Source organism: Solea solea, chromosome 1 (assembly GCF_958295425.1).
Source record: "Solea solea chromosome 1, fSolSol10.1, whole genome shotgun sequence".
Lineage (NCBI taxonomy): Eukaryota > Metazoa > Chordata > Actinopteri > Pleuronectiformes > Soleidae > Solea > Solea solea.
The window spans coordinates 3906016-3929053 of NC_081134.1; the positions used below are offsets into that span (position 1 = coordinate 3906016).

General features: G+C 38.0%; 1 protein-coding gene across 1 annotated transcript; it reads right to left on the reverse strand.

Annotated features, from left to right (window-relative positions):
• Nucleotides 1–332: 332 nt before the first annotated feature.
• nectin4b (nectin cell adhesion molecule 4b) lies at nucleotides 333–20056 on the reverse strand. The gene is made up of 11 exons (XM_058644529.1): nucleotides 19622–20056; nucleotides 12554–12754; nucleotides 11494–11661; nucleotides 9892–10170; nucleotides 6675–6792; nucleotides 3295–3446; nucleotides 2971–3136; nucleotides 2789–2864; nucleotides 2358–2417; nucleotides 1553–1753; nucleotides 333–1466 (listed from the first exon to the last, which is right to left on the reverse strand). Exons 1-11 carry the CDS (start codon nucleotides 19674–19676, stop codon nucleotides 1182–1184), a joined length of 1761 nt encoding a protein of 586 aa, XP_058500512.1. The 5' UTR covers nucleotides 19677–20056; the 3' UTR covers nucleotides 333–1181.
• Nucleotides 20057–23038: the final 2982 nt, after the last annotated feature.

Here is a 23038-nt window from a genome sequence, read left to right on the forward strand (position 1 = left end):
CAAATTTATCTTAAGCACACATCAAATGAATACCAGTGTTCTTCATAGCATGTTTGGAGACGTAGGTCTTCTTCTGTTGTATCCTCCAGTCGTCCATGTCTGGATGTTCACAGCTTTTTGGCTTAGATTAGCATAAAGAATCTACAGCTCCCCGGCCTTACATGTACCATCCAGACATGAGTGTTATTAAAGTCATCTACCTCTGCAAGAAAGCACTTTCACTTTTTTTTTTTTTTTAAATCAATGACGATGTGAAGTGTAGACGAGTGAAATTGAGGAGAAACCAGGAAATCACTACAATCTCATAAAAGCAGCTGTGATGAGGCTCATGATGCCCTTTAACCTCACATGAGGTGAAACAAGTTTAATAGTCCCTTTAAACGAATAACTTTGTTATTTAAAATGACATGTGCTGTACTTTTATGAATAAACATTTACATATCAGGGTTTTTTTTTTAGTTTCATAGAAAACACACAATGATATACAAAAATCTGCAGAGACGTGATGTGTTCACAGTTCATCTCCTGCATGTTTCCTCTTTCCTTACAGTTAATGTATATAATTTAAACCTGGTCATAGAAGGTAGTTCCATATGTTTTATCCGTCATCCTTTTTTTCCAGTAAGCATACAGTACCTCTGTTTTGCTTCCTCGTGTACTGTGTGTATATATACATACACTTGTCGTCCACATGTGCATCCAAACTGAAAATGTCACAGTTCCGAGTCCAGTTGAGCGGGTCTTAAAGCTTACAAATCGCCAGCGTCATTGCTGCCCTGCGAGAATTAGAAAACAAAATTTAAAATGTAAACATGGCGTCCTCTAATGGCAGCTGAGGACACGCCCGTACAGTAAACACTGTGTAACAGGGACCTTGATTCCTTGTATATTCAAGGAGTTGACGAGTTTTCATTTAAACATCGCTGTTGTGGAGGTAAATTAAAAGCCGCCGTATCTGCAGGTGATGATAAGGATCAAAATCTTTCCCGTTAGTTTCCGATGGATGTATCGATCTTCACTCTTAAGTCATTCACCATCGCTGTCGCCATCATCAGTGCATGTATCTGACAAAGGCATAAAAACGCCAACAAAAACATATAAAAACATAAAATAAACAAAGACAGAGAGTGAGATCGCCGTCTCTGACTCTCTGTTCACATGTAGAGAATGAGAGTCTTGGTCTAGATCATCTGTGTTCTGGGATGCAGCAGAATGGCATTGGGGTGTGGCCTGGGTCTGAGGACTCCTTTACTGTAGTAGAAGTGATTAGTGAGCGCCTCCGAGATCTCGAAGGAGCTGCTGCCGCCGTCGTCCTCGCGTCCTCCCGCCTCCGATGGGACGGGGACCCAGTCCTCCTCACGTGGGGAGTCTCCCTCCCTGAGATGGCCAAGATCTGGTTCTCTGGGTCCCACACCATCCTCCTGCTGGACCTTCAGGGGAAGCAGGGATGAAGGAAGACCCGAGTCCTGCAAGACACAACAAAAAATCACGACTTTATTAGATAAAACGGCAACAAGGAGAGAAAAATCTTCTGAAAACGACAAAGACTTACCAGTGACATGTTGCTGCTCTTCAGGTACGACTCCACTCTCCTCCTGCGCTCCTCCTTCTCCCCGTCCATCTCCGTCTCTCTCAGACTCTCTCTGCCGTCGTGCCAGACGACCGGACGTCCCAGCTCGTCCACCTCCACGCCTCCAGGAGGACTCCACTTCCCACCCAGAGTGGACTGGCTGCCTTTATAGATGGGTCGCTCCTGCAGGTGGAGAGGTGACACAGACACGACCTTCTGACTCCGACAAACACTGTGCACTTTTTACTCATCGATAACCTGACAATGCTTGCGTCTTCCTTACAAAATGGTAGAAGTTGCAGTGTGGTTTTCAAAAATAATATTAGGTATTATAGTCTGTAATTACAAAAAGTGTCCAAAAATTAGGCACAAATGTGTTATCGGCTTATATTTCAACTAGGTCGGGTTAGTTTGTCATGTTTATTAAAAAAAAAATAATAATAAAATAACATATATGATCGTAAATGAAGAGTCTGTAGGCTTTAGACTGAGGGTTTGTCAAGTAAGAATAGGGTTAATTTTAATGTGGAAGTTAAAAGCAGTTATCAGGCAGAGTATTTTAATCTAAGGAAATGCACTAGCGTAATGTACCAGTAAGGTGCTTTGGCACATCCTGCTGGTGATACATGGTTACTGCACCTCTGAAAACCTGACCTGACCTGAAAAACGTACGGTAAATTTATTTGGCGACCAAAACTAAATCTCAAAGGTCCTGACCCAATATAAACAAAAACAGTAGAGACTTAACGTGATCTGCTCTCAAAAACAGGCATGATCATTAACTCACCAGAGACATTTGGCTGTTTTTCATTCTGCTGTCGACTCTCAGCAGAGCGTAATCTTCAGACTACAGGTAGAAAGTAAAAGAAAGTTTGAGTGTGAACATGAAAGACTATATATTATATAGTATATAGTATATATACTATATATATATAGATATATATAGATATATATATACATATACATATACATATACATATATATATGTACATATAGATATCACCTGGATAAAATGAATGGACTGTGTGAGTGTTTCATGTGTTTGAAGCTGCAGCAGCCTGTAATCATCACCAGCCTCCACAGCAGACATGACTCCACCCTGACTCCACCCGGCCACAGGGCGGGTGTGTCAACCTGGTTTCTCTTCACCCTTATTGTTCTCAGCGAGAGAGAGTGTGTGGGGGTGTGTGGGGGTGTGTGTGGGTGTGTGTGTGTTACCTGCACTCTGGGGTCTGTGCTAACAGAGTTCAGTCTCCTGAAGGAGGCCTGTCTGGAGAGGGTGTCAATTTCATTCCTGGGGTGTAAAAACAACATATTTGAGGAGAATTTAAATAAGAGTTTATACAAGAAACATTTACAGTACAAGGACGTCATGGTTTTTAAGAGGAAAACATGCTCACGTTTTTTCGCTGAGCTCCTTCTCGAGCCTTTTATTTCTGTGGCGATGGTGGCGGTTGACCAGCAGGACGGCAATGACCAGGATCATGACCAGAGCTACGGCCGAGGCGCCGATGACAATCAGCAGCAGGTTGTCTTCAAAAAAGTTTTGGATTTGTTTAGACTTCCCTGAAAGAAAAAATAAATCAATTGAAATGTTGAAACACTCACACACACACACCATTCTCTCATTCATCACAAGAGGGCAGCAAATTTGTCCAATTTCTCTGCGCTGTACATTTCAGTTTCTCCTTCTAATAATAATACCAACAGAACTTCTCTCTTACCTGTGACCATCAGTGTATACTCGGCTCTTCCTAGTCCCACTTTGTTCTTGGCCACACACTCGAAGACCCCGGAGTCATTCAGGCGGAGGGGCCGTCCAAAGATGAGCTTTTCTCCCACCACAGACACTCCATCTGGCAGAGCTCCTCCTCCCCTGTGGAGGAATCCCAGAGAAACATGTTGTGATTGATTTGCAGATAGGTGTCACAAACAAAGAAACCTGTGACTGTGACTCACAAAAGCTCTGACTCATTTTGGTGAGCGATAGATCAAATGAATTCCAATAACAACTGCTTCACCATGACAGCAACTGTGAACGGATTCCTTGATCAGTAATCGACTGATAAATGAGTCACAACAAATAAAGGCAGTTTCTCCGACTTCAGCCAATATTCTGCTTTCTTTGCTCCACTATGGCAAGAAAGTTTGTGTCTTTGGTTTGACGACAAAACAAGACATTTAAGTAATTTAGAGATTTACAAAACCAACCCAACAGACATTGTACAACATTTTATAGACCAAACATTTAGGGCCGCTCGATTAGTTGATTGGTCTCTCATCTTTCTTCGAAGATTATGAGTCTACCGTCATAGATGAGAAAAGAAAAAAAGAATATAATTTACAGGAGGTGGAGCTTATTTAAACTTTACTAACTGGTTTATTAATAATAGATTCATTGACTACTTGTTGCAGACCTAAAAACTGTGCTGAGTGGAAATAATGGAAGGGAAAACAATTCAAAGAGTACAAATACTAAAGAAGGGCAGTAACTAACGATTCTTTTCATAATTAATTAATCCGTCCATTATTTTCTCCATTATTTGAGCAATTGTTTGGTACGTAAACCAAAATTATTCGATTTTATCACATTTAAGAAGCTGAAAAATTTGAAATTTTTTAATTCTTAAAAAAAAAAAAGACTCAAACTGATTAATCAATGATCAAAATAGCTGAATAAATAGCTATAGCTATAAAATAAATAAATCACTCAATAAAAATAAACAGAGCACCACAAAAACATAATCATGGAAAGTGACGATATATGAAATGATACTGAAAAACAACAGTATTATTTCAGTAAGATTATAAAAAATAATGAAGAACTAATCGATAAATTGAGAAAATGATTTATTAATGAATAGAATAGTCGTAAACTGGTTTGCATCAAAGAATGATTTCAGTCGACTGATCGGTCGCTGCAGTGTAACCACCAATGTGCCTGAACCAAAACCTGCTACAGCTGATTGATCTGCATATAAATAAGTAAATGACAGGTTTGGGGGATTTAAGCAGGTCCAGGTCTTGAGTCTCACACAGAGCAGCTGAAGATAATGGAGAGCCAGTTTTGTGATCAGGTCCACAGAGAGGGGTCATGTTGCCCCTGGTTTCGCTGCACGACAGCAGCAGCTATTTATCTGCTGCTTTACCCCGAGAACAGGAGCCAGCTCACGTTTCTTTTATGAAAACCGCACCTTCCTTCCCTGACCGACCTTTTATACCAAGAGTCACAGGTGGAGATTTTTCAGCCGGCACACGGTAGCTGGTTGAAAATGATACAGACCAAAGTAAATGATCCGTGTTCAGCAGTCAAAAAAAGATTGAAACCCCTTTTAGACAGAATGAAGAAACAGACTTTAACAGCATTTAACAGCTGACATTACAGTTTTTCGTGCTACGTCAACCTTTAACTGCCTGTAGCGTCCTGTTTGACTGAAAAGGTATGACGAGCGGTTTCGATCTTCTCAACTTACTCTTGGCAATAACATGAGTTAATGCATTTCTGTGAAAATGTCACACAACTGCTTCAATTTTTGTATGTGTCAAGTACTATAAACACATTAAATAACATGTTCTTTTGCACGATGCAACAACCTTTTGGGTCAGAAAAATAGCTAAAAGAGAGAAATAAAATTAAAATGATTTGGTTGTTGTAGCCCTAGAATAAGCTTTTTATATGTACTTTCTGCAAGGACCTTGGTATGTGAAGGCCACCGTAGTTCCCTGCAGAAACAAATTAAAGGGGGGGCATTACATTTCTTCAGGGGGGCACACTTTTTCAGGCGGACTCCAGTTCGCGTCGTCACTTCTTGTCCTCGAATTTTTTTTTAATGTGATATCCAAACTGTCCAGGGCAGGAGTGGCTAACACTGTGGGCGGGCACGGCCCTATAATGCCCGCCCATGACACAAAAAAAGGGAGGATCCTCCAGTTGCTACGATCTGAATTCACTCACTCTTACACACTGAACTTTTCAAGATTTAGTCGTTCTGCACCGACTTTCTTGCTCCCAAGTTCTTTGGATATGTGAAAACACTTATACCACAATTTTCTCACAGCACTGAAAACATCCTTGGTGGAGGAAACAATAGAGATGTTCTTTTATGACCTTCAGAGGTGATCGTAGGTGGACGTTGTTTTATACCAAGTACCACCTGAGAAAATACTTTTTTTATTCCTAATAAGATCATTTGCTTTCTCATCCTCCTCCTCTTCCTCACATATACTTCACAAACTGGTATAGTGAAATTAGATGAAGATGGAGTGAGAAATAAGGTGACTCCAATTAATCGTCCAAGTACCACTAGAAGAAGCTTGTGTACGACTGGTGGTACATGTACCCCAGTTTGAGCACTATGAGTTTAAGAATAAGCAGTGTTTCCCTTTTCAAAGTGATCATTCAAATGTATATAAACAAAATAAATAAAAAAGGCTGTGCACATCCACACCTTTCCACAAATGGATGCGCCGAAGGGTCTGTAACACTGAAACTCTTAATCCTGAATAATCTGAATATTTCGAGATTGTCTCACGGCAAAATAAAAAAAAATAAAAAAATCCTTCACTCAGCAGCACAGAACATTTGATCACTGTGTGCACAGTCGGCGTTGTAATGGCTGGTAGAGTGTCTCTAATTAAAGTGCAGACCCTGTGTTTTACCAGGCATTAGAGTGATATTTAAGGCATGGCACTATGATTAAGAGCTTCTGCATGCGTCTCCAGCTCTTCCTCGCACAGATCGCTCCCTCCCTCGTGTGAAAATGCCTCTTTCTGTCTCTTTATAACGCCGGATTGAGAAACGCGACACCACTGCTTTTATTCTGGGCTGAATTGAGACAGAATAGAGGAAGGCGCCCTCCTTTAGATTCAAGCACACGTCTTTGTTATCCGCGAAACTCCCGTCTATGTGTAGGCGTTGTTAGCCGTGGCTTATGTATGTTTTCAGCCACATTCCAGTGCCATGTAAAGAGCAATTAAGCAGCACGGGTAGTATTACAGCGAGGTGAATTGACGTGTAATTGTCTCGCTGGAAGCCAGACACAGTTATAAACCATAGTATGTATCATGTGTATCATAGAGCATCACACAGGAACGATGACGGTACCATGTCCAGGTGACGTTGGGAGGTCTGGGGTGTCCTCCGCTGTCACACGCCAGCTCAGCGTTCTCGAAACCCACGTACCACTTTTCTGACGCAGCGGAGATGGACGTGTCTGGAGGATCTGACACAGAAACACAAGAGCAACACAGATTATTCACTTATCCCCTTCACTTGCACACATAATCTGATGATCAGGCACCCTGAGATTTGTCCCCAAGTGGCATTTTAGTTTTACCTTATAAATGAAAATCTTAAATTGTGTTTTCACTTCGTCACTATGGGAGAATGTGCCAAGATGTTAAAATTGTAAGTATATCTTTGCACCCAGATTAAGTTGTAATAATTTCCTGTTTGGTAGACACCTCCAGGTATCTCATACCATTTAAATAAATTATGATTGGAATTTTGGAAATGTATAAAATTGTTTGCATCATGTTCAAGTTGATTAAATTAAATATATCTTTGAGGTTTTTCACAAATTTCACAGAATCTGGGATTAATTCTGTGGCAAGGATGGAATCCGTACACATAATCTGTTGTTGACTTTAAATTACACTTTTATCATCAATTCTATACCTTCTATATCTTTATTATTTTAAGTTAAATATGCACTATAGTCTACATCAGCTCATGAACGTCATGAATCTGATGCTGTGTAACTTCCTTAAGAACAATTAAGAAAAAAAACAAAGGTCTGGTGTGTAAGAATTAGTGACACCTAATGGTGAGACTGCAGATTTTAAAAAAAAAATATCCATGAAAAGTTTCCTCCATGAAAAGTTAAAATTGCAGGATTTCCTTGCCCCAGTGTGTGGATTATTGTATTGGAGGAAAGACAACAATACATCACCAGTATATGATATGACCCAACCGTTACAGGAAAGCACACAACTGAAATTCACTGATTTCATTTCAAATGAAAAGGCTTAAAACAGAGTAAGAAAAATGTTCAGCCATGGGACACATTTTTGTCCAGCAGATTCATGGACAAAGAGCATTTGTTTAGTGTGTGAAAGGAGTGAAGGTTATGTGGCTTCACTTACACAGAAGGACGACACATTAGTCAAACCCTTTCCCCCCGCTTTGGATCCAGCCTGCCAATAATGTCTCGTGTTGAGTCTAACTCACTTATTTATTTTCACAGACGCAGCATTTGGCTGTGCAAACACCCCTCACACTGTACCCAGAGGGAACATACAGGAAACGTGTACATACACGTCCTTACTTCTTATTTAATAGCAATATTCTTAACTGGTTTTGAGTAGGTGGCATGTTCACACTGGGAAAGCAACACAATTTAAAAAATATATATATACATTCTATCGTCATTATTTTCCTTTGTATTTTTCCATTTCTAATGCTGAAAACGCCTTTATTCATTTTTTTAACCATAGATTTCAGCTGTGGCCAGTAACAATAATTAAGTACAATTTAAGTATTTGTGTTGAGGACATTTGTTAATGCACATTACGTCCTCACTGCCACACCTACATGAAACACATTAAGTCATTAGCGTTAGTTGTATTATTACTACAGTGAGACTCAGATGACGTCCCAGCTGCAAATTAAACTGGAAATGAATACAATCACCTCAAAGAGGACAAGTGGAAACATTTAAATCTAGCAATACAAAAACAAATACATATTAAGACGCACTATCAATATATCTGCTAACTATAATATTATTAACAGTTATTTTGCTGATATTAATATGTATATATGCGGTCATTTATATTATAATACCAAACTATAGCAGCGGTGTCCAACTCATTTTAGTTCAGGGGCCAAATACAGCGCAATTTGATCTCAAGTGGGCCGGACCAGTCAAATAATATCATAATAACCTATAAAACAAGAATAACCTGAGAAAAAACAGGTGCAATTTCAAGAATATTATGCTTAATTTACCATTTGCACACATGCATTACAACTTATAAGATCACAGCAGATTTATATGATTCTGAGACTGAAAATTACAGTATTGCACATTATGATTACATTCTAAACTGTACATGTTCACAAATTCATCCTGCGGGGCCGGATTGGACCGGTTGTGCCGGTTCTGGCCCACAGGCCGTACGTTTGACACCCCTGTACTAAAGTATATACATAGAATACAATGAATAATGATAATGATAATAACAACAATAACAATAATAATAATAATAATAACAATAATAATGTATCTGTTATAATAGAACATAATGTGGTGTGCTGTTATTTCTTCTTTGGTTTTTTGTTGTAAATGTGTTTTTTATGTAATGTATTTCTGCTGGAGCGTTAGTTTCCTTCTGAGGGATTAATAAAGTTCTATCTAATCTAATATCATCTAATCTCATCTAAAGTAGTCACACAACAAAATGTTAAACGGTGAAACTGCTCCAGGAGGAATATAAACTTTCGCTCCTTCAAGTTTGATCAGCAGCGTCATTTCAGAGTCACATGTTGACTGCATTTTTGATTAAAGGGGGTTAAACTAGCAGCCGTATAAAACACAAATACAACATGATTAACGTCAGGCGGCACAGTGTTTGACTGCTTTATCCCTGCTGACATTTCTGCTGCAGAACTGGAAGAAATTCAACTGAAGGTAGTCATTATGGTGGATAACGTGCACTTCCTCAACACTAGAGCTGCAACTAACAATTATCTCCATAATTGATTAATCTGTCCATTATTTTCTCAATTAAGCAAGTACTCTAAACAACTCTAAAACCAAATAATCGATTATCAGCTCTACTCAAGACAAGAGTTTTATGGTTTTATGGAGGCCATATAAGGCCATCTAGAGTCTAAATGGGCTGCTTTTCACGTTTTGAAGCAGAAGCTTACAGGACAAAATGATATAAACCCAAAGCATTAACCAACAAAGAATGGAGAGGAAATAGCAGAGAGAGAGGAAGAGTGGAGAGCCTTGAGAAAGAATGTTTTCATCTTTTCTGGTATGCAAAGGCCACCATAGTTCCCCGATGAGTCCTGCCTTCTTGGTTGCAATCTTCAGTTTCACCATAACATGTCACTAATTCTTACATAATTCTTACCTTTAAGAGCTTCTAATTTATGTGCTGAAAAAACAATCATAAAATAACTGTTGGATCTATGAAACCTCTCATGTCTTTGAATCAACATTTAGCAAGTAAGTAGGAACAATATTGGTATTCATAAAATCTAATAATAGTCTCCTCAAACAATCATCATGATCGTCCTCATCAGTACTCACACTGAACCACCAGGCGGTTTGAGATCCTGTGCGGCCCCTCCAGACTTGGATGCCACACCAAACAGTCCAGCTTCTTCCCGTTCATGATGCGCAACGGATGCAGGGAGTAGTAGGTGGAGACCGCGCCGCCCTCGCTGGTACGGTTCTGGGTCTGGCCCGACAGGTCCGTGTCCCAGGAGAGACGGGGAAGCGGGCGACCCACTGCTCGACAGGAGGCAGCCACGCGGAACGACTGACCCTCCACCAGGACGACCGGATCCAGGGTGGAGATGGGTAACGCTAACAGAGAACAGAGAGGGAGCAGAGGGAGCTTTTTATGTTCCGTGTGCCTTTGATGCATCTTACACACCTAAGCCTCAAAGTGTCCGGCTGGATTTTTTTTTGCTTATTTTAACCATAAAAGAGCCAGAAAATAACTGTAACTAAGTGCTTTTGCCCATTTTTCCAGAATTACTGTAAATGAACAATTTACTGCATGTTAAAATATAATAATAATAATAATAATTTAAAATGAAGAAAAACAAAAGGTTTCTTTAGAAAAACACTGTTAGTTGTACATGAACACCAGATTTAAAACATATTTAAAATTACTGATTTTTGGTTTCAATGTCCAAACACAGGCCAAAAAGGGAAACTATGTATAGTACAGATGTTTCGCCAACTCTCTCCTCTCTGGTGACAAAGATGCTGATTCGCCGGTTTCCTGCAACAGCACGAGTGAAATAACCATAATAACCACATGCCGGCTTTGACTTCTCAGCTTTCAGAAACAGTTGGAATTTTTTCTGATACCACAAACTGAACTGTTGCGCAAACGTGTTGTCTGCCATACGCTCGGTGTTAGAGGCTTAAGGAGTAACGGAAAAGTTTTTTATAGTGACTTGAAAACAAGTAACATATACAGCAATTACAATAATAATAATAATAATAATAATAATAATAATAGCTCTGGTGTAGAAGAGAAGGTGCAAATGCAAAATGTGTCTTTGTTTAAAAAGATAAATAAAGATGACTTAATATAAAATCATAATCAATGAAACATGAAATGTGAATTTGAATGAAAACACGACATGGAAGTGATTTGTTTCTAATGAAAACACCAAGTCTGTTTTGGAAAAACAAAAACAAAAAAAACAGCGTCCAAATGTCACTGGTGATAATTCCACACAAATACATTTCTGTTTTCTCAGTCACCAACTGGTTTGACACGGTTGTGATTCACACCCTGTTCATGACAGCGTCTATTGTTGTGTAAACTCAGTGGCTGGCTGAAGTTCTTCCACTCAGAGTTTATCACTGGGATTATTAAAACGCACAAGACAAAAACAGGGAGTTAAAATTAGCAACAACAGCCATTAAGGATTAAGAAGACAAAGAAAAGGGCATCATCGCCTGTGGAAAACTGAGATTTATAAAAACAGAAATCCCAAAATAAATGACATCACGCTGCTGCCGACAGGCTTTGATTGGCAGGCGACGTATGGGAAAGGCTCCCTCGCTCTTGTACGAGGAGGATAATGGTTTAAATGTCATAACAGAAGCCGTTAAATTCGGGGAGATTAAGAGAAGAAGAAGAAAGGAGAAAGGAAAGACGAGACTCACTCCAGACAGTGAGGGTGATGTGTCTGTCGAAGTTTCCATTGGGGAAGGTGGAGATGTGGCAGGTGTAGCTGCCCTCGTCCGACGTCTCCGTGCTGGGGATGAGCAGCGCCGAGTTCTCCGTGGGGCTGATGCTCTCGAACCTCACACGACCCGAGTAACGTCCGAACTCTGAGGACAATTAACGTCAGGTCGAAAATTATCAATAACTTAAACATATTAGTTGTTTAGTTTTATTATTTATTATTCTCTTTTAACCCTAAGTGCTTACATGTATTTTTGAGAGACTTTTGCAGAATTGCACGCCTTGACATATAAATCCTGGGGTTTTAATAAATGATTTATGTTTTTTTATGGTTTTCTTATTGTTATGGAGATTTTTGATTATCAGGTGTCTTATCCTAAGTTATGGCTATTAATATTGTACACCAAGTCCGGTTATAAGAATGCGGGGGTTATTAAATCTATAGTTGGCTGAAGAATAGAATTGTCTCGCACACTTATAACATATTTCTTGTTGTAACTAACAATTATTTTCAAAATTCATTAATCTGTAGATTATTTTTTCGATTAAATGAGTGATGGTTTGGTCCATAAAATAAAAAATGTGGATCAGTGTTTGTCAAACCCGGAAATTATTCAGTTTTTAATGATTTCTTTGTTATCTGGAGCACAGAGAACAGAAAATATTCACATTTAAGAAGCTTAAAACAATCAGACAATCTTGTTTTAATAATGAAAAAAGCTTCAAAACGATGAATCGATTATCAAAATAGTTAACAAGTAGTTGTTTCAGCTCTAACAGTGTCAGACTGAATGTTTTTACAATTTCAAGCTTTGAAAATGGTTGGATCTTTGAGTATGTGATCGGAAATTCAATCCAAACTTTTTGGCTCAGGTGTGTTTATAGAGTCGATTATGTCCTCTGAACATAATAATGGAAAAAAGCAGCCTTAAAGCTCTGTGTTAACAGTAATGATGCATATGGCTCATGGGAATAAACACCTGCACCACACATCGTGCAGTAACTGTAGTTGTACCTTTTTCAGATCTTGCAGCCTACCTGTGTGGCCGTCTGTAAAGTGGGCCGTGATGATCTGTTCCTTGGCACCACCTGCGAGCTCCTTGTACCAGGTGACCTGCACCACCTTCTCGCCCTCCTTGGCCTGGTAGCGACAGGGAAGCCTGGTCTGACTCTCTGTCAGGGAGCGCTGCGAGGTGCGAGGCTGGAGAGGCTCCACAAAGTCACTCTGCACACACGAAACTGAGGAGGACATGTCATGTTGTGAAAGATGTTTTGTGGTTATTTTTGACAGTTCTAAGGTTAAACACAAAATATCAGTTGAGAGGGATTTACAAAATACACATTTTAAACAAGTATAAGGATGAAGAACGGCAGTTTAATCCAGGACGGTGATGGAAATGGTCGTGTTTAAAGCCAGACATGTTCTCGTGTTGTACTGAGTACATTAAAACTTTGTATAAAGTACTGTAAATATGTAAATATTTGGTGATGGGATAAAGTAAATTGAGTTGTGTGTAACAGGAATGGGGTACAGGTACATATAAGTTCATATTTCATATTTCTTTTTTAAATGTGTTCAAATAAAAAAGATATCATAATATCTAGTCTAGCAGCATTTAAACAGGTGATGGCAGATGGATAGAATAACGATATTTGTGACGATGTTTCATATAATTTGAGGAACAAAATGTTGGAATGAGAGATAGAAAAAAATGTATTTATGATGCAAAATGAATATGTACATAAAATAAAAAAACAGACAGAAATAACTTTAAAGATATTAGAGAGTAACTAAACCCCTGGTCTGAGGCTAACGGGGAAGGGAAGGAGGGATGACTGAGCACCACAGGGGGTGGGATAATACACCCTAACCCAAAAGTGGTTTAGGGGTTTAGTTACCCTTTGAGTGAAAGTACCACATGTAATTGATTGATTGTTGGGGGCTTTTGACGTCTTTGAGACTTCTGCTCTCAACATTTTGGAAACGGAAATGTCCATATTCTACTTTTGTTGGGTTTACATCACTAAGCAGCTTGTTATTTTTAATATTAATTAATAAATAAAAAAATAATAAAAAAAACATGGTTCACAGTGTTTTAGGGCGGAGCTTTGTTCGGACAGCAAACAGAAAAGGGGTGGGATCATGGCAGTGGTTTTATTTTTGCCAAATTGCATTTTAGGCAACTATAAAATCTCCTTTAAACTTTTAAAATGACTCTAAACAAACTGGCACTTTAGTAATAGCATTTTTATTTGCAGTGCAGGTAAGCTATAACAAATGTATAAGACCACATGTCAATATTATATAGAAATCTTTCAAAAATGTGTCTAAAACTAAAAATGTTATTATTTATTTGACAAATAAGAAACTGAATTCACCTTTTCATGTCCAAATTTGACACATTTTTTGTTTTTGTATATAGTATGTATGGCTGCTGACTGTTTGTACATCATCATTTCCAGGTGTGGGAAACAGACGTCAACATTTTTAACACTTTCTCACATTATATGGACCAAACAAGTACTGAATTATCGATAGCACAATACGTTATCAATTATTTGAAGCGCTTTATATACATTGAAATATTCTTTACAGTATAGTTTTGTGATTGTTATTTTTACTATGAGGGTTTGTCTGTATGGCCACCTGGACTTTGCTTGTAATTGTGCTGCTGCACTTCTTGACCAGGACACACTTTGAAATGTGGTTTTTCTTGGTTAAATAAAAGTCAGCAGCTCCACACACAGTTTGTATATACAGTACACAGACAAACACACAAACTCACAGTCACACCTGCAGAGTCAGACGCCAGTGCAACAAACCTGCTCCAGTGTTGACAAGCAGACACAGAGAGAGCATAAAGAAAAGGCAGAGGGTTGGAGTGAACGGGTGATCTTCATGCCGTGTGGCGACAGAGCTCAAAACACCTGGACAATAGAGTTTTGATTGGAGCTAAGTCTCCCTTTATAAGCAGAGACATTTCCTGTTTGTGAACAGGTGCTGAGAAAAAAAGCTGTGATTCAGGAGGAGTTGTTTATCCACTGCTGCAAACGTGTCATTTTGTGACTTCAGTATTTGAAATATGTCGTTGTTTTTGACCCAAGTGACACAAACTTACCAAACGAGGAAAAAGGAGCTGCAGGTTGCAGTTGGAGAAGGCTAATAAAGTTGCAAACGTAGATTTTATATAATGATAAAGTGGCTAAAATTACTTTTTCCCATGTTTTCAATCAGTAAGAACTTGTGGGGAAACAAGGTGTGTGCCTCCCATACACTAGGTGGCAACGCTCCTAAACCTATTAAACTAAAGACCAAAGCAACTTTAGCTGGCAGCTAGTTGTTAGCATGTTGAGCGTCATCCTATATCTTCATTTAAAAATATTTATTCCTGTATTAGGTTTATTTGACTTTTAAGTTGTGTACTAATAAGTGTAGTTTTAGCAAGTTTTATCATATTTTATTGTACCGATTATGTTTTATATTTGATAACTGTTATTGTGTAGTTTAGCATGCAGCTCATCATCGAGCTCATTGTAATGAAGTTATTTGGTATATGCATTTACATTTTAATGTGTTACATAATTTTAGTATGTAGTTCTGTGTTTTTGGTGTAGTTTTACCTTGTTTGACCGTGTATATGTTATACTGTTCATGTAAAAGCCCAACTATAGGGACAAGAGTTGCAAACTAGCAATAGCGATAAACTCAAAGTACAGCACCGTAGTTGCATTCCCTTGTATTGGAACTATGTTAACTGTACTTTAATTACCTTAATTAAATAAAATGATACTCTTTTCTATTAAGCGAATGGACCATGAATTTGTTCATGGTCGTGTTTTTTCGTCTGTGTAGCAGCTTCTTCTATTATTTCCGGGTGAATACCTGAGGGCAGGGACTGTGTGCAAAGCCCCTGAGCCAGTTTGAGTTCACTCAAACGTATACAAGGATTAGTAATTTAACTCTCAGTCTATTATCTGGGTGTGTTGTGCTGCATTCCATTTACATGGGAACTCCGACGTCTGAACTGGGAGTGATGTCAGTTCACCACATTTTGGTTGAATTTTCTAAACACTCTGGTCAAAATTCCGAATCACTCGAAAAACTCCAATCACATACCCTGGTACCGTATATACACAGTAGAGTATTTCTGATTGTACCACCAGAGGAAGCTCACGTACCGCTGGTGGTACACATACTACAGCTTGAGAACCAGCCTCCTTTCACTCCCCTCACAAGAAAGGGAGATATTATATATTGTTAATGCACATAACATTATTTTTACTGAAGGTTTTAAATAACCTGTTTGTGAGGGTGAAAAATCACAATATATCACCTTGCTTATACAGTAGTATCCCAATGGAGCAATATGTTGTATGGCTGAAATGATTACTGATGATTAATTGATTACTACTCTAAATTAATCATCAACTATTCTGATCATGGATTATTCTGGGTGGGTTTTCATAATTGAAAGATGCTTTCTGGTGTTTCAGCTTCTTAAATGTGAATATTTCAACAGAGAAATCGTTGTGTGTGGAAAAGTGGAAGTGGAAAAACAGGGTGTTTGTCCTTTTACCCAATCAATATTCCAGACTTTTCATAACAGAAAACATGATTCCCAAGACCTGGACTTCCTGTAGTTTTATACTTAAAAGCCCGATGAAATTAAAAGGAAAGCTCATTATAATAAAAACATGAATGAATGAATGACAGAATGAATGAATGCAGAATCAATTTCACACAAACGTGCGCAGACTCTAAAATTCTGCTAGCTAAACTTTTTTCTAGACTTTTTCAAGACCTTCAATCAAAATTCCAGACTTTTCAAGGTCTGGAAAATAGCATTTCAAACACCTGCGCAAGCATTCTGTTGTACGGCTGCAATGGTTATTTGATAAATCGACCATTAGTTGATTACTAAATGAATCATCAACAATTTAGTTCTGTTGCTTCATTTGACAAAGAAGTCATTAAAAGTGACAAAACATAACTTCCAGGTTTGGGAAACACTGAACAACATTTTCTGACATTTTATGGACCAAACACAGACTCAAGTCATGAGGAACAGAATTGTTAGTTGCAGCTATAACGGCGCAATACATTATTAGTTCTTTGAAGTGCTTTATGGATACACATTCTTGACAATTCTGTGAAGAACATATGAATGAAACATTTAGTTTGTAGAAAAGTTTAAAGGTGACAGACACCGTCTGTTTTACCGTGTGATGAATGACGAACAATGATGTTTTTTCACACATCTGTGTGAGTGAGTGTGTGAGATACACTGACGGAAATGTGAGTGAAAAGGGTGTGAGAGCAACACATCAACAACGCAAACAGGAAAAACCAAACATTTGCCCTTTGATTTGTCAAGCAAACACTTCTTTTCGTTTTAGTTACTGATTTATGAGCTGCATTAATGATTACAGAGAGGAGGTAGAAAGATATCGGAGACAAACTCCCACAGACTGAATCCCACGCACCGTGCAAGGACCCGTCGATGAAAGTGTGACAGGACATTTGTCTCTTTACACGAACAGAAAAGCTTCAGTCTAAGAAACAAAGGGCTACAGTGTTGGTGACCTGATTGTGAGGTGGAGAAAATAAAGAGGGGAAAGTAAAGGCTCATTTGAATGTGACGGGAAGGAAAAGTGAGAGGAGGAAGAGAAAAGAGGCAGAAGAGCAGTGTTGTATAAAAGTACCTAAAAGGGATACTCAAGTAAAAATACAAGTATCTTACTAGAAAATTACTTTGGTAGAAGTTGAAGTTACTTTGTTATAATATTACTTAACCCTTAGAACACACAGCATGTTGGCTGTTTTTTCCTATATAAACTATATACTATATAAACACACCTAAATAAAAAGTACTCAAAAGGTTTAAAATCGGATTGAATTTGTGAAATTTGTAAATACATCACAGTTCAAAGTTCACATGGCTCGTTTTTATAAACAAAAACAAAAGAAAAAATGTGTAACTTCTGCACAATTATTGCTGCTTTAAATCACTGCTAAAAATGTGATATAAAATGAATCATAACTTTGACTCAACAACAAATAAGTAGATGAAAGAAAAGACATGTTTTTAAAGCCTGAACATGTGACCTATAAACACACACCCCCAGGATGTCCAAATAAGGAGTTGTGTTTTATTACCACAATACCACTATTTACCATGGGTGCACCTATTGTGAGCACTACTAAAGTACATGATTGTATTGTACTTGAGTATCAAAATTCAGAAGTAAAAGAAAAAGTACTTATAAAAAAAAAGAGGAGGTAGGATTGAGCCATGGTGGCTCAGTGGTAGGGTGAGTTGTCTTTCAACTGGAAGGTTGTGGGTTCAATCTCTGGCTCTGATGGTCTATGTGCGTCCTTGAGCAAGACATTTAACCCCATGTTGCGCCATGTGAATACTGTAGTGTAAAGCTGCTCATCGAGACTAGAAAAGCTCTATATAAATACAGACCATAATACCAACTCTTCTTCGTCTGATTTTATTTGGTAGTAACGAGTAACAAAGATAGTTACAGGAAATGTAGAGGAGTAAAAGTAAAAGTAGCTAGAAATATAAATAAAGTATAGTACAGATAAGTGAATGTTGTTTTTAAGTACAAGTAAAGAACTTTGTTACAACACAAGGAAAAGCGTTAAACACACACAGTCTGGACATGAGTTCACTTGAATGTCACAAGGCTGCTTTTCAAGCTTTTCCAGTTCACTCCTGTTGGCAGTAACTTTTATCAACAGCTCTGGTGGCTGCAGGTAAAAAAATTATAATAATAATAACATTGTATAATGCTCTTTTAATTGCAGCTGCACACCATTTCCACAATGCACAACCTCCACTTCCAGGGAGAAAAGGAGCAGAAATTCAACAGAATGGACAGAATTAGTCACAGGTAAGACACACAGATTGTGCAACGAGTTCTGATTCATGTTTACAAGAAAGAAAAAGGTGAGAATGTGACTGAGCGACATTCAGTCACGCTGCTTCCTTCACTCACCATCTGCCCTGAGCCAAGCAGATTAACTAATAGGTTAGAAGTATGTGGACACTCACAGATGACACCCATGTGTGCTCAGTGTGAACGTTTAATTCCCCGTGAATCTGATGCTACAACGACTGCCTGCACTGCTTCACATTCACATAGGTTTCTGGAAAACTGTGCACAGGAAAATGTCTCCCACTTATTCTCAGGAGCATTTGTGAGGTCTGACTCATATCTGCATTCCAAAGCATGTGCTCAAAACCTGACGTGGAAACATGGTAGATCAAGTGTGTGAGAAAACTATTTCTTTATGTGCATGTTGTTGTGCAGCACAGTAGCTTTGATATATGAAGGGCATTTGCTGCAAAACTGGCCTCATCACTCCAGTTTTTACTCTATAAAAAATGGGGAATGCAGTTTAACATTGAATCATTCGAGGATTCACAATAATGAAAGCGAATCTTATTTTCCTCAGATGCTGTTACTCAACTTTTCTCCACAAACAACTCCAGTTCTACAGAAATGACACACTGTGTGAACTGAAGTGAACTTTCCTTTAAGTAAATCAATAATCGATGTGGTTTTGAAACAAAACAAATGTAGAAATCTTGCTTCTAGGAGGTAATTTCAATCAAAACACACTGTGAGTCAATCGATAAATTACATTAATACTATGTTTTGGATTTTTGGACAATATCCAGACATTCTGTGGAAACAAACACTAAATCAGAGCTGCAACTAACGATTATTTTCATAAGTGATTTATCTGTCGATTATTTTCACGATTAATCGAACTTGTTTGGTCCGTAAAATGCCAGGAAATGTTGAATCAGTGTTTCACCAAACTTGGAAATGATGATGTTCTCAAATGTCTTGTTTAAGAAGCTGAAAAATTCCCATTTAAAAAGGCTGAAAAATAAAACCTCTAAACCCAAATAATCGATTATCAAAATAGTTGGTTAATTTAGTAATCGATTAGTAATCAATTAATCAGCCACTACAGTGTTTGAATGGACAAAAGCGGATACTGAAGTAGTAACAAGTATTCACTCACTGAATTAATTTACGAGCCACTTTGAACGCAACAGTTTGAATATAGAACAGTGAACTCACCATATAGAAAAAGCAGAGCGAGACACGTTGTCCTCTGTCCAACTGTCAACTCCATCTTCTCTCCTGGAATCAAAACTTCAGCCTCCTTCTTGTAATCCTTCTTTTTTTAAAATATTATTAATAAAATGGCATGATTAAAGTGTGTATAAGTGGACACAGGGAGCTCAGAGGACTGTCAACAGGTGCAACAGGTGTTTTTCTCATCACCTCACGTGGAAATAAAGTTTGGACAAAGTTCGGCGCCACTTGGTTAAAGTGTCCTCTAACGAGACAATAGTCCACTGAGTCTGCAGCAGCAGCAGCAGGTAGAACAAGTTCACACCGCAAAGAAAACAAACTGTGGCGACAAGTCTGAGAAAAAGAAAAACACCAGCGCCTGAAAACCAAACACCCGGGAGCGTTTGTCACGCACTCAGAGGAAAGAACGAGCAAAACACCTGAACTACGTAGACACGCACGGAGCACCTGTCTATTCTGGCCCCGCCCACTCAGCACATTAGACGCGCCCACAAATGTTGCTGCGTTCATGGATATCAGAGATCACAGTGTTACTTGAGCTATGTGCAAAAAACAAAAGGGGAATAGATAGATAGATGTTTTTTTCTGTAAAACTTACAATCTTAATTAGGTTTTTAGATGAAAAAAATATTTTTGGTTGAAGAGCTAACCACTACAGAAGCATAAAACTTATATTTGATCATTACCAATGCTGTTAATTTAAAAAGCTGTGGCTTTGGGTGGTGGTCTAATACATTTGTTCAGCATTGTATATACATTTGATCTTTTTAAACAAAATAAAGTAAAAAACTCATTTTTATTTCTGGCTAGATTGTGCAGATTTTAACTTTTTCCCGTCAGAGGTGATCCGTCACTTAACGTCAAGCCATAATGAAGTATTTATGTATGTATTTCTTAAATTTACAGATGTACTATGTGACTTTTATATCATTTAAACTCAAATGACCGGGTCATTTGATACCGCTGTCATACGTCATGGATTTAAAACACACACACAAGGACACTTAATAGTGTTTTAATTCAAACCAGAAAATCAACAAAGACAACTTTGTGGCCCTTTGTTTTTGTTGTTCATTTTTTATCATTATTAGATTGTTATTAAATTAGATTTTTTTACTGTATATTAGGTGTACATTTTGGCTTAGTGTTGATAACACAGTTCCAGTCCTGTCGGTCAAACCCCATTCCTTGCTTTTTAAGAATCATAACTCATAACTTGCTGTTTAATAGTATGCATGATTGTACGTTTACAACCTACAACTTCTTCAAATGCACAAGCTTGACTTTCCCGAGGGGGACTTGAACGCAGCATGAATTGATGTGAATTTCGAGTTTCACCATAAATAATAAGGCTGTTTCTCTCTGACAGACAGACAGAGGCTGCTGTTGTTTCAGTTGTTCACCTGCTGATTCATGACGATGATGACGACGGCCTCCAGCAACAGCCACAGACATCAACAACAAAAAGAGAATACATCCACATACACATGCTGTTATTTTAGTCTGTGTAAAGTTTGTTTGAGTTTTATAACTCATATACAGTATGTGTGTCAAATAACAACATAGACATATATATATTAACCCTTAGTGCTCACACAGCACGGCTCAGTGCACTCTTGGTAAGTTGCAGTGGGAATAATACACTAACTCTTATATGGACATCCTAGAGGTGTATGTGCTGTTGAGTCAAAATAATGATTCACATATTTTATTTTATTTTTAAGTTAGAATTGTGCAAAAGTCACAAAATAGACAATTTGTCTTCTATTTTTGTTCATAAAAACAAACCAAGAGAACTTTGAAACGACACTGCTGATATTGCTTTTACCAGCCTTCGTATACAAGTGTGATACTGACACTGTTTTTTTGTGGGTATGTTGCAACAGTCGTCGAAGTTTCTGTGTTTCTTGCTTCTTCATAAAGAGCCTGAGGGGAAACAGTGCGCAGACTTGTGTGAATCTGTTTCAGACACATTTGACAGTTGTGTAATCAATGTTTTTTTGTGTGTGGTTGCCCTCCACTGCAGCATTTTTTTCAAGATATAAAAACTCAATGACGATCACTTTGTCTATGGTGAATTTAAGTTGATTTAGGAAATTCAAACAAATTCAAATTGTGATCGAATTTTTTAATAAAATATTGGTTATATGGAAATTGTAATTACAACTAGAGAAAGAACTGATGGAGACAGAGAGAGAGAAAGAAACCCTCTGTATTTATCCCACTAAACAAAATCAAATCAATTCTTCCTTAAGGCAAAGCTTTTATTAGTTATACTTTATAGATTATTTATATAGCACAGTTCAACAAGGCATTTCAAAGTTCTTTTCAATAAGAAAGAGAAATACAGCAAGCAGCAGCATTTAAATAGAGAGGGAAAGAAAGAGGGGAAGAAAAAGGAAATTAAAGAGTAAAAGTTGCAGTTTTCTATCTATATCTATCTATCTATCTATCTATCTATCTATTTATCCTTCCATCTGATGCATGAAGCAGCTGGCCCCCCACATATTTTCACATGACCTGATTTTAATCCGAGTAATTGTTTGTTTTTGAAAAATCGTCATTGTCATCATCATTATAACATGCAGTCGTGTATGTAAAGGTGTAGATAACGTAGGTCTTTCACACACTCTGAGGGGAACTTGCACAGCGTTTAAAAAAAGGGGAACATGAACAGAGACATAGGTAAACCTCTGTTTTCTTGGTAACTTGAGGAAAACTCCAGCCCATCCAATACGCACAACCCATAACATTTAACACTTAAATTAAATAAGTAGTTTTAGCAAATATTGTGGCATTAATGATGATAAGAAGTTTAGGGAGTAAAACGTTTGACATGAGAGGAGAGAAACGTGTTTATATAATAAGAAGAGGAAACAATTAAAGTTACAGTATGAAGATTTTAAAAGATCGACTTGTCTGCGTCCGATCACACGATGCACTTTTTCTCCATTCTGATGGTCTCGTAGGTGTCATTAGTGGGAGCATACAAACCCTGGACAACACAACACAACACAACACACACGCAAAGGGAAACACAGTAAAAATATGCAATGTTGACATTTCTATTTCTATTTTCTTCCAGTGGCATGCACAGACAGATTTTTGATCAGTCTTTGCCTTGACATAAAAATCCGCCTGGAGATTTAATAATGAATGACTCTATTTATTTATTTATTTTTTCATGGTTTTTAGACATTGTTATTCTACCATTAACTGTGCATTCAACGTTAAACATCATCATTTTAAATGTGTGGAGTAAATCTCACCGCATAGAGTCCCTCAGTGGGCTTTTTCTGTGGGAGGGAAACAGGTCATGGTTATTGCATTTTAATATTTGATCACATTTCACATTTTGACAGGACACTTGGTCCCTTATTTGTCGACATGTAAAAAAAA

Coding starts and splice junctions, on each gene's coding strand:
- nectin4b (XM_058644529.1), bottom strand. CDS start 19,676: ATGGAGTTGACAGTTGGACAGAGGACAACGTGTCTCGCTCTGCTTTTT. Junction 12,755..19,621: donor CGCTCTGCTTTTTCTATATG/GTGAGTTCACTG, acceptor TGTCCTCCTCAG/TTTCGTGTGTGCAGAGTGAC. Junction 3,447..6,674: donor CCCAACGTCACCTGGACATG/GTACCGTCATCG, acceptor ATTCCTCCACAG/GGGAGGAGGAGCTCTGCCAG.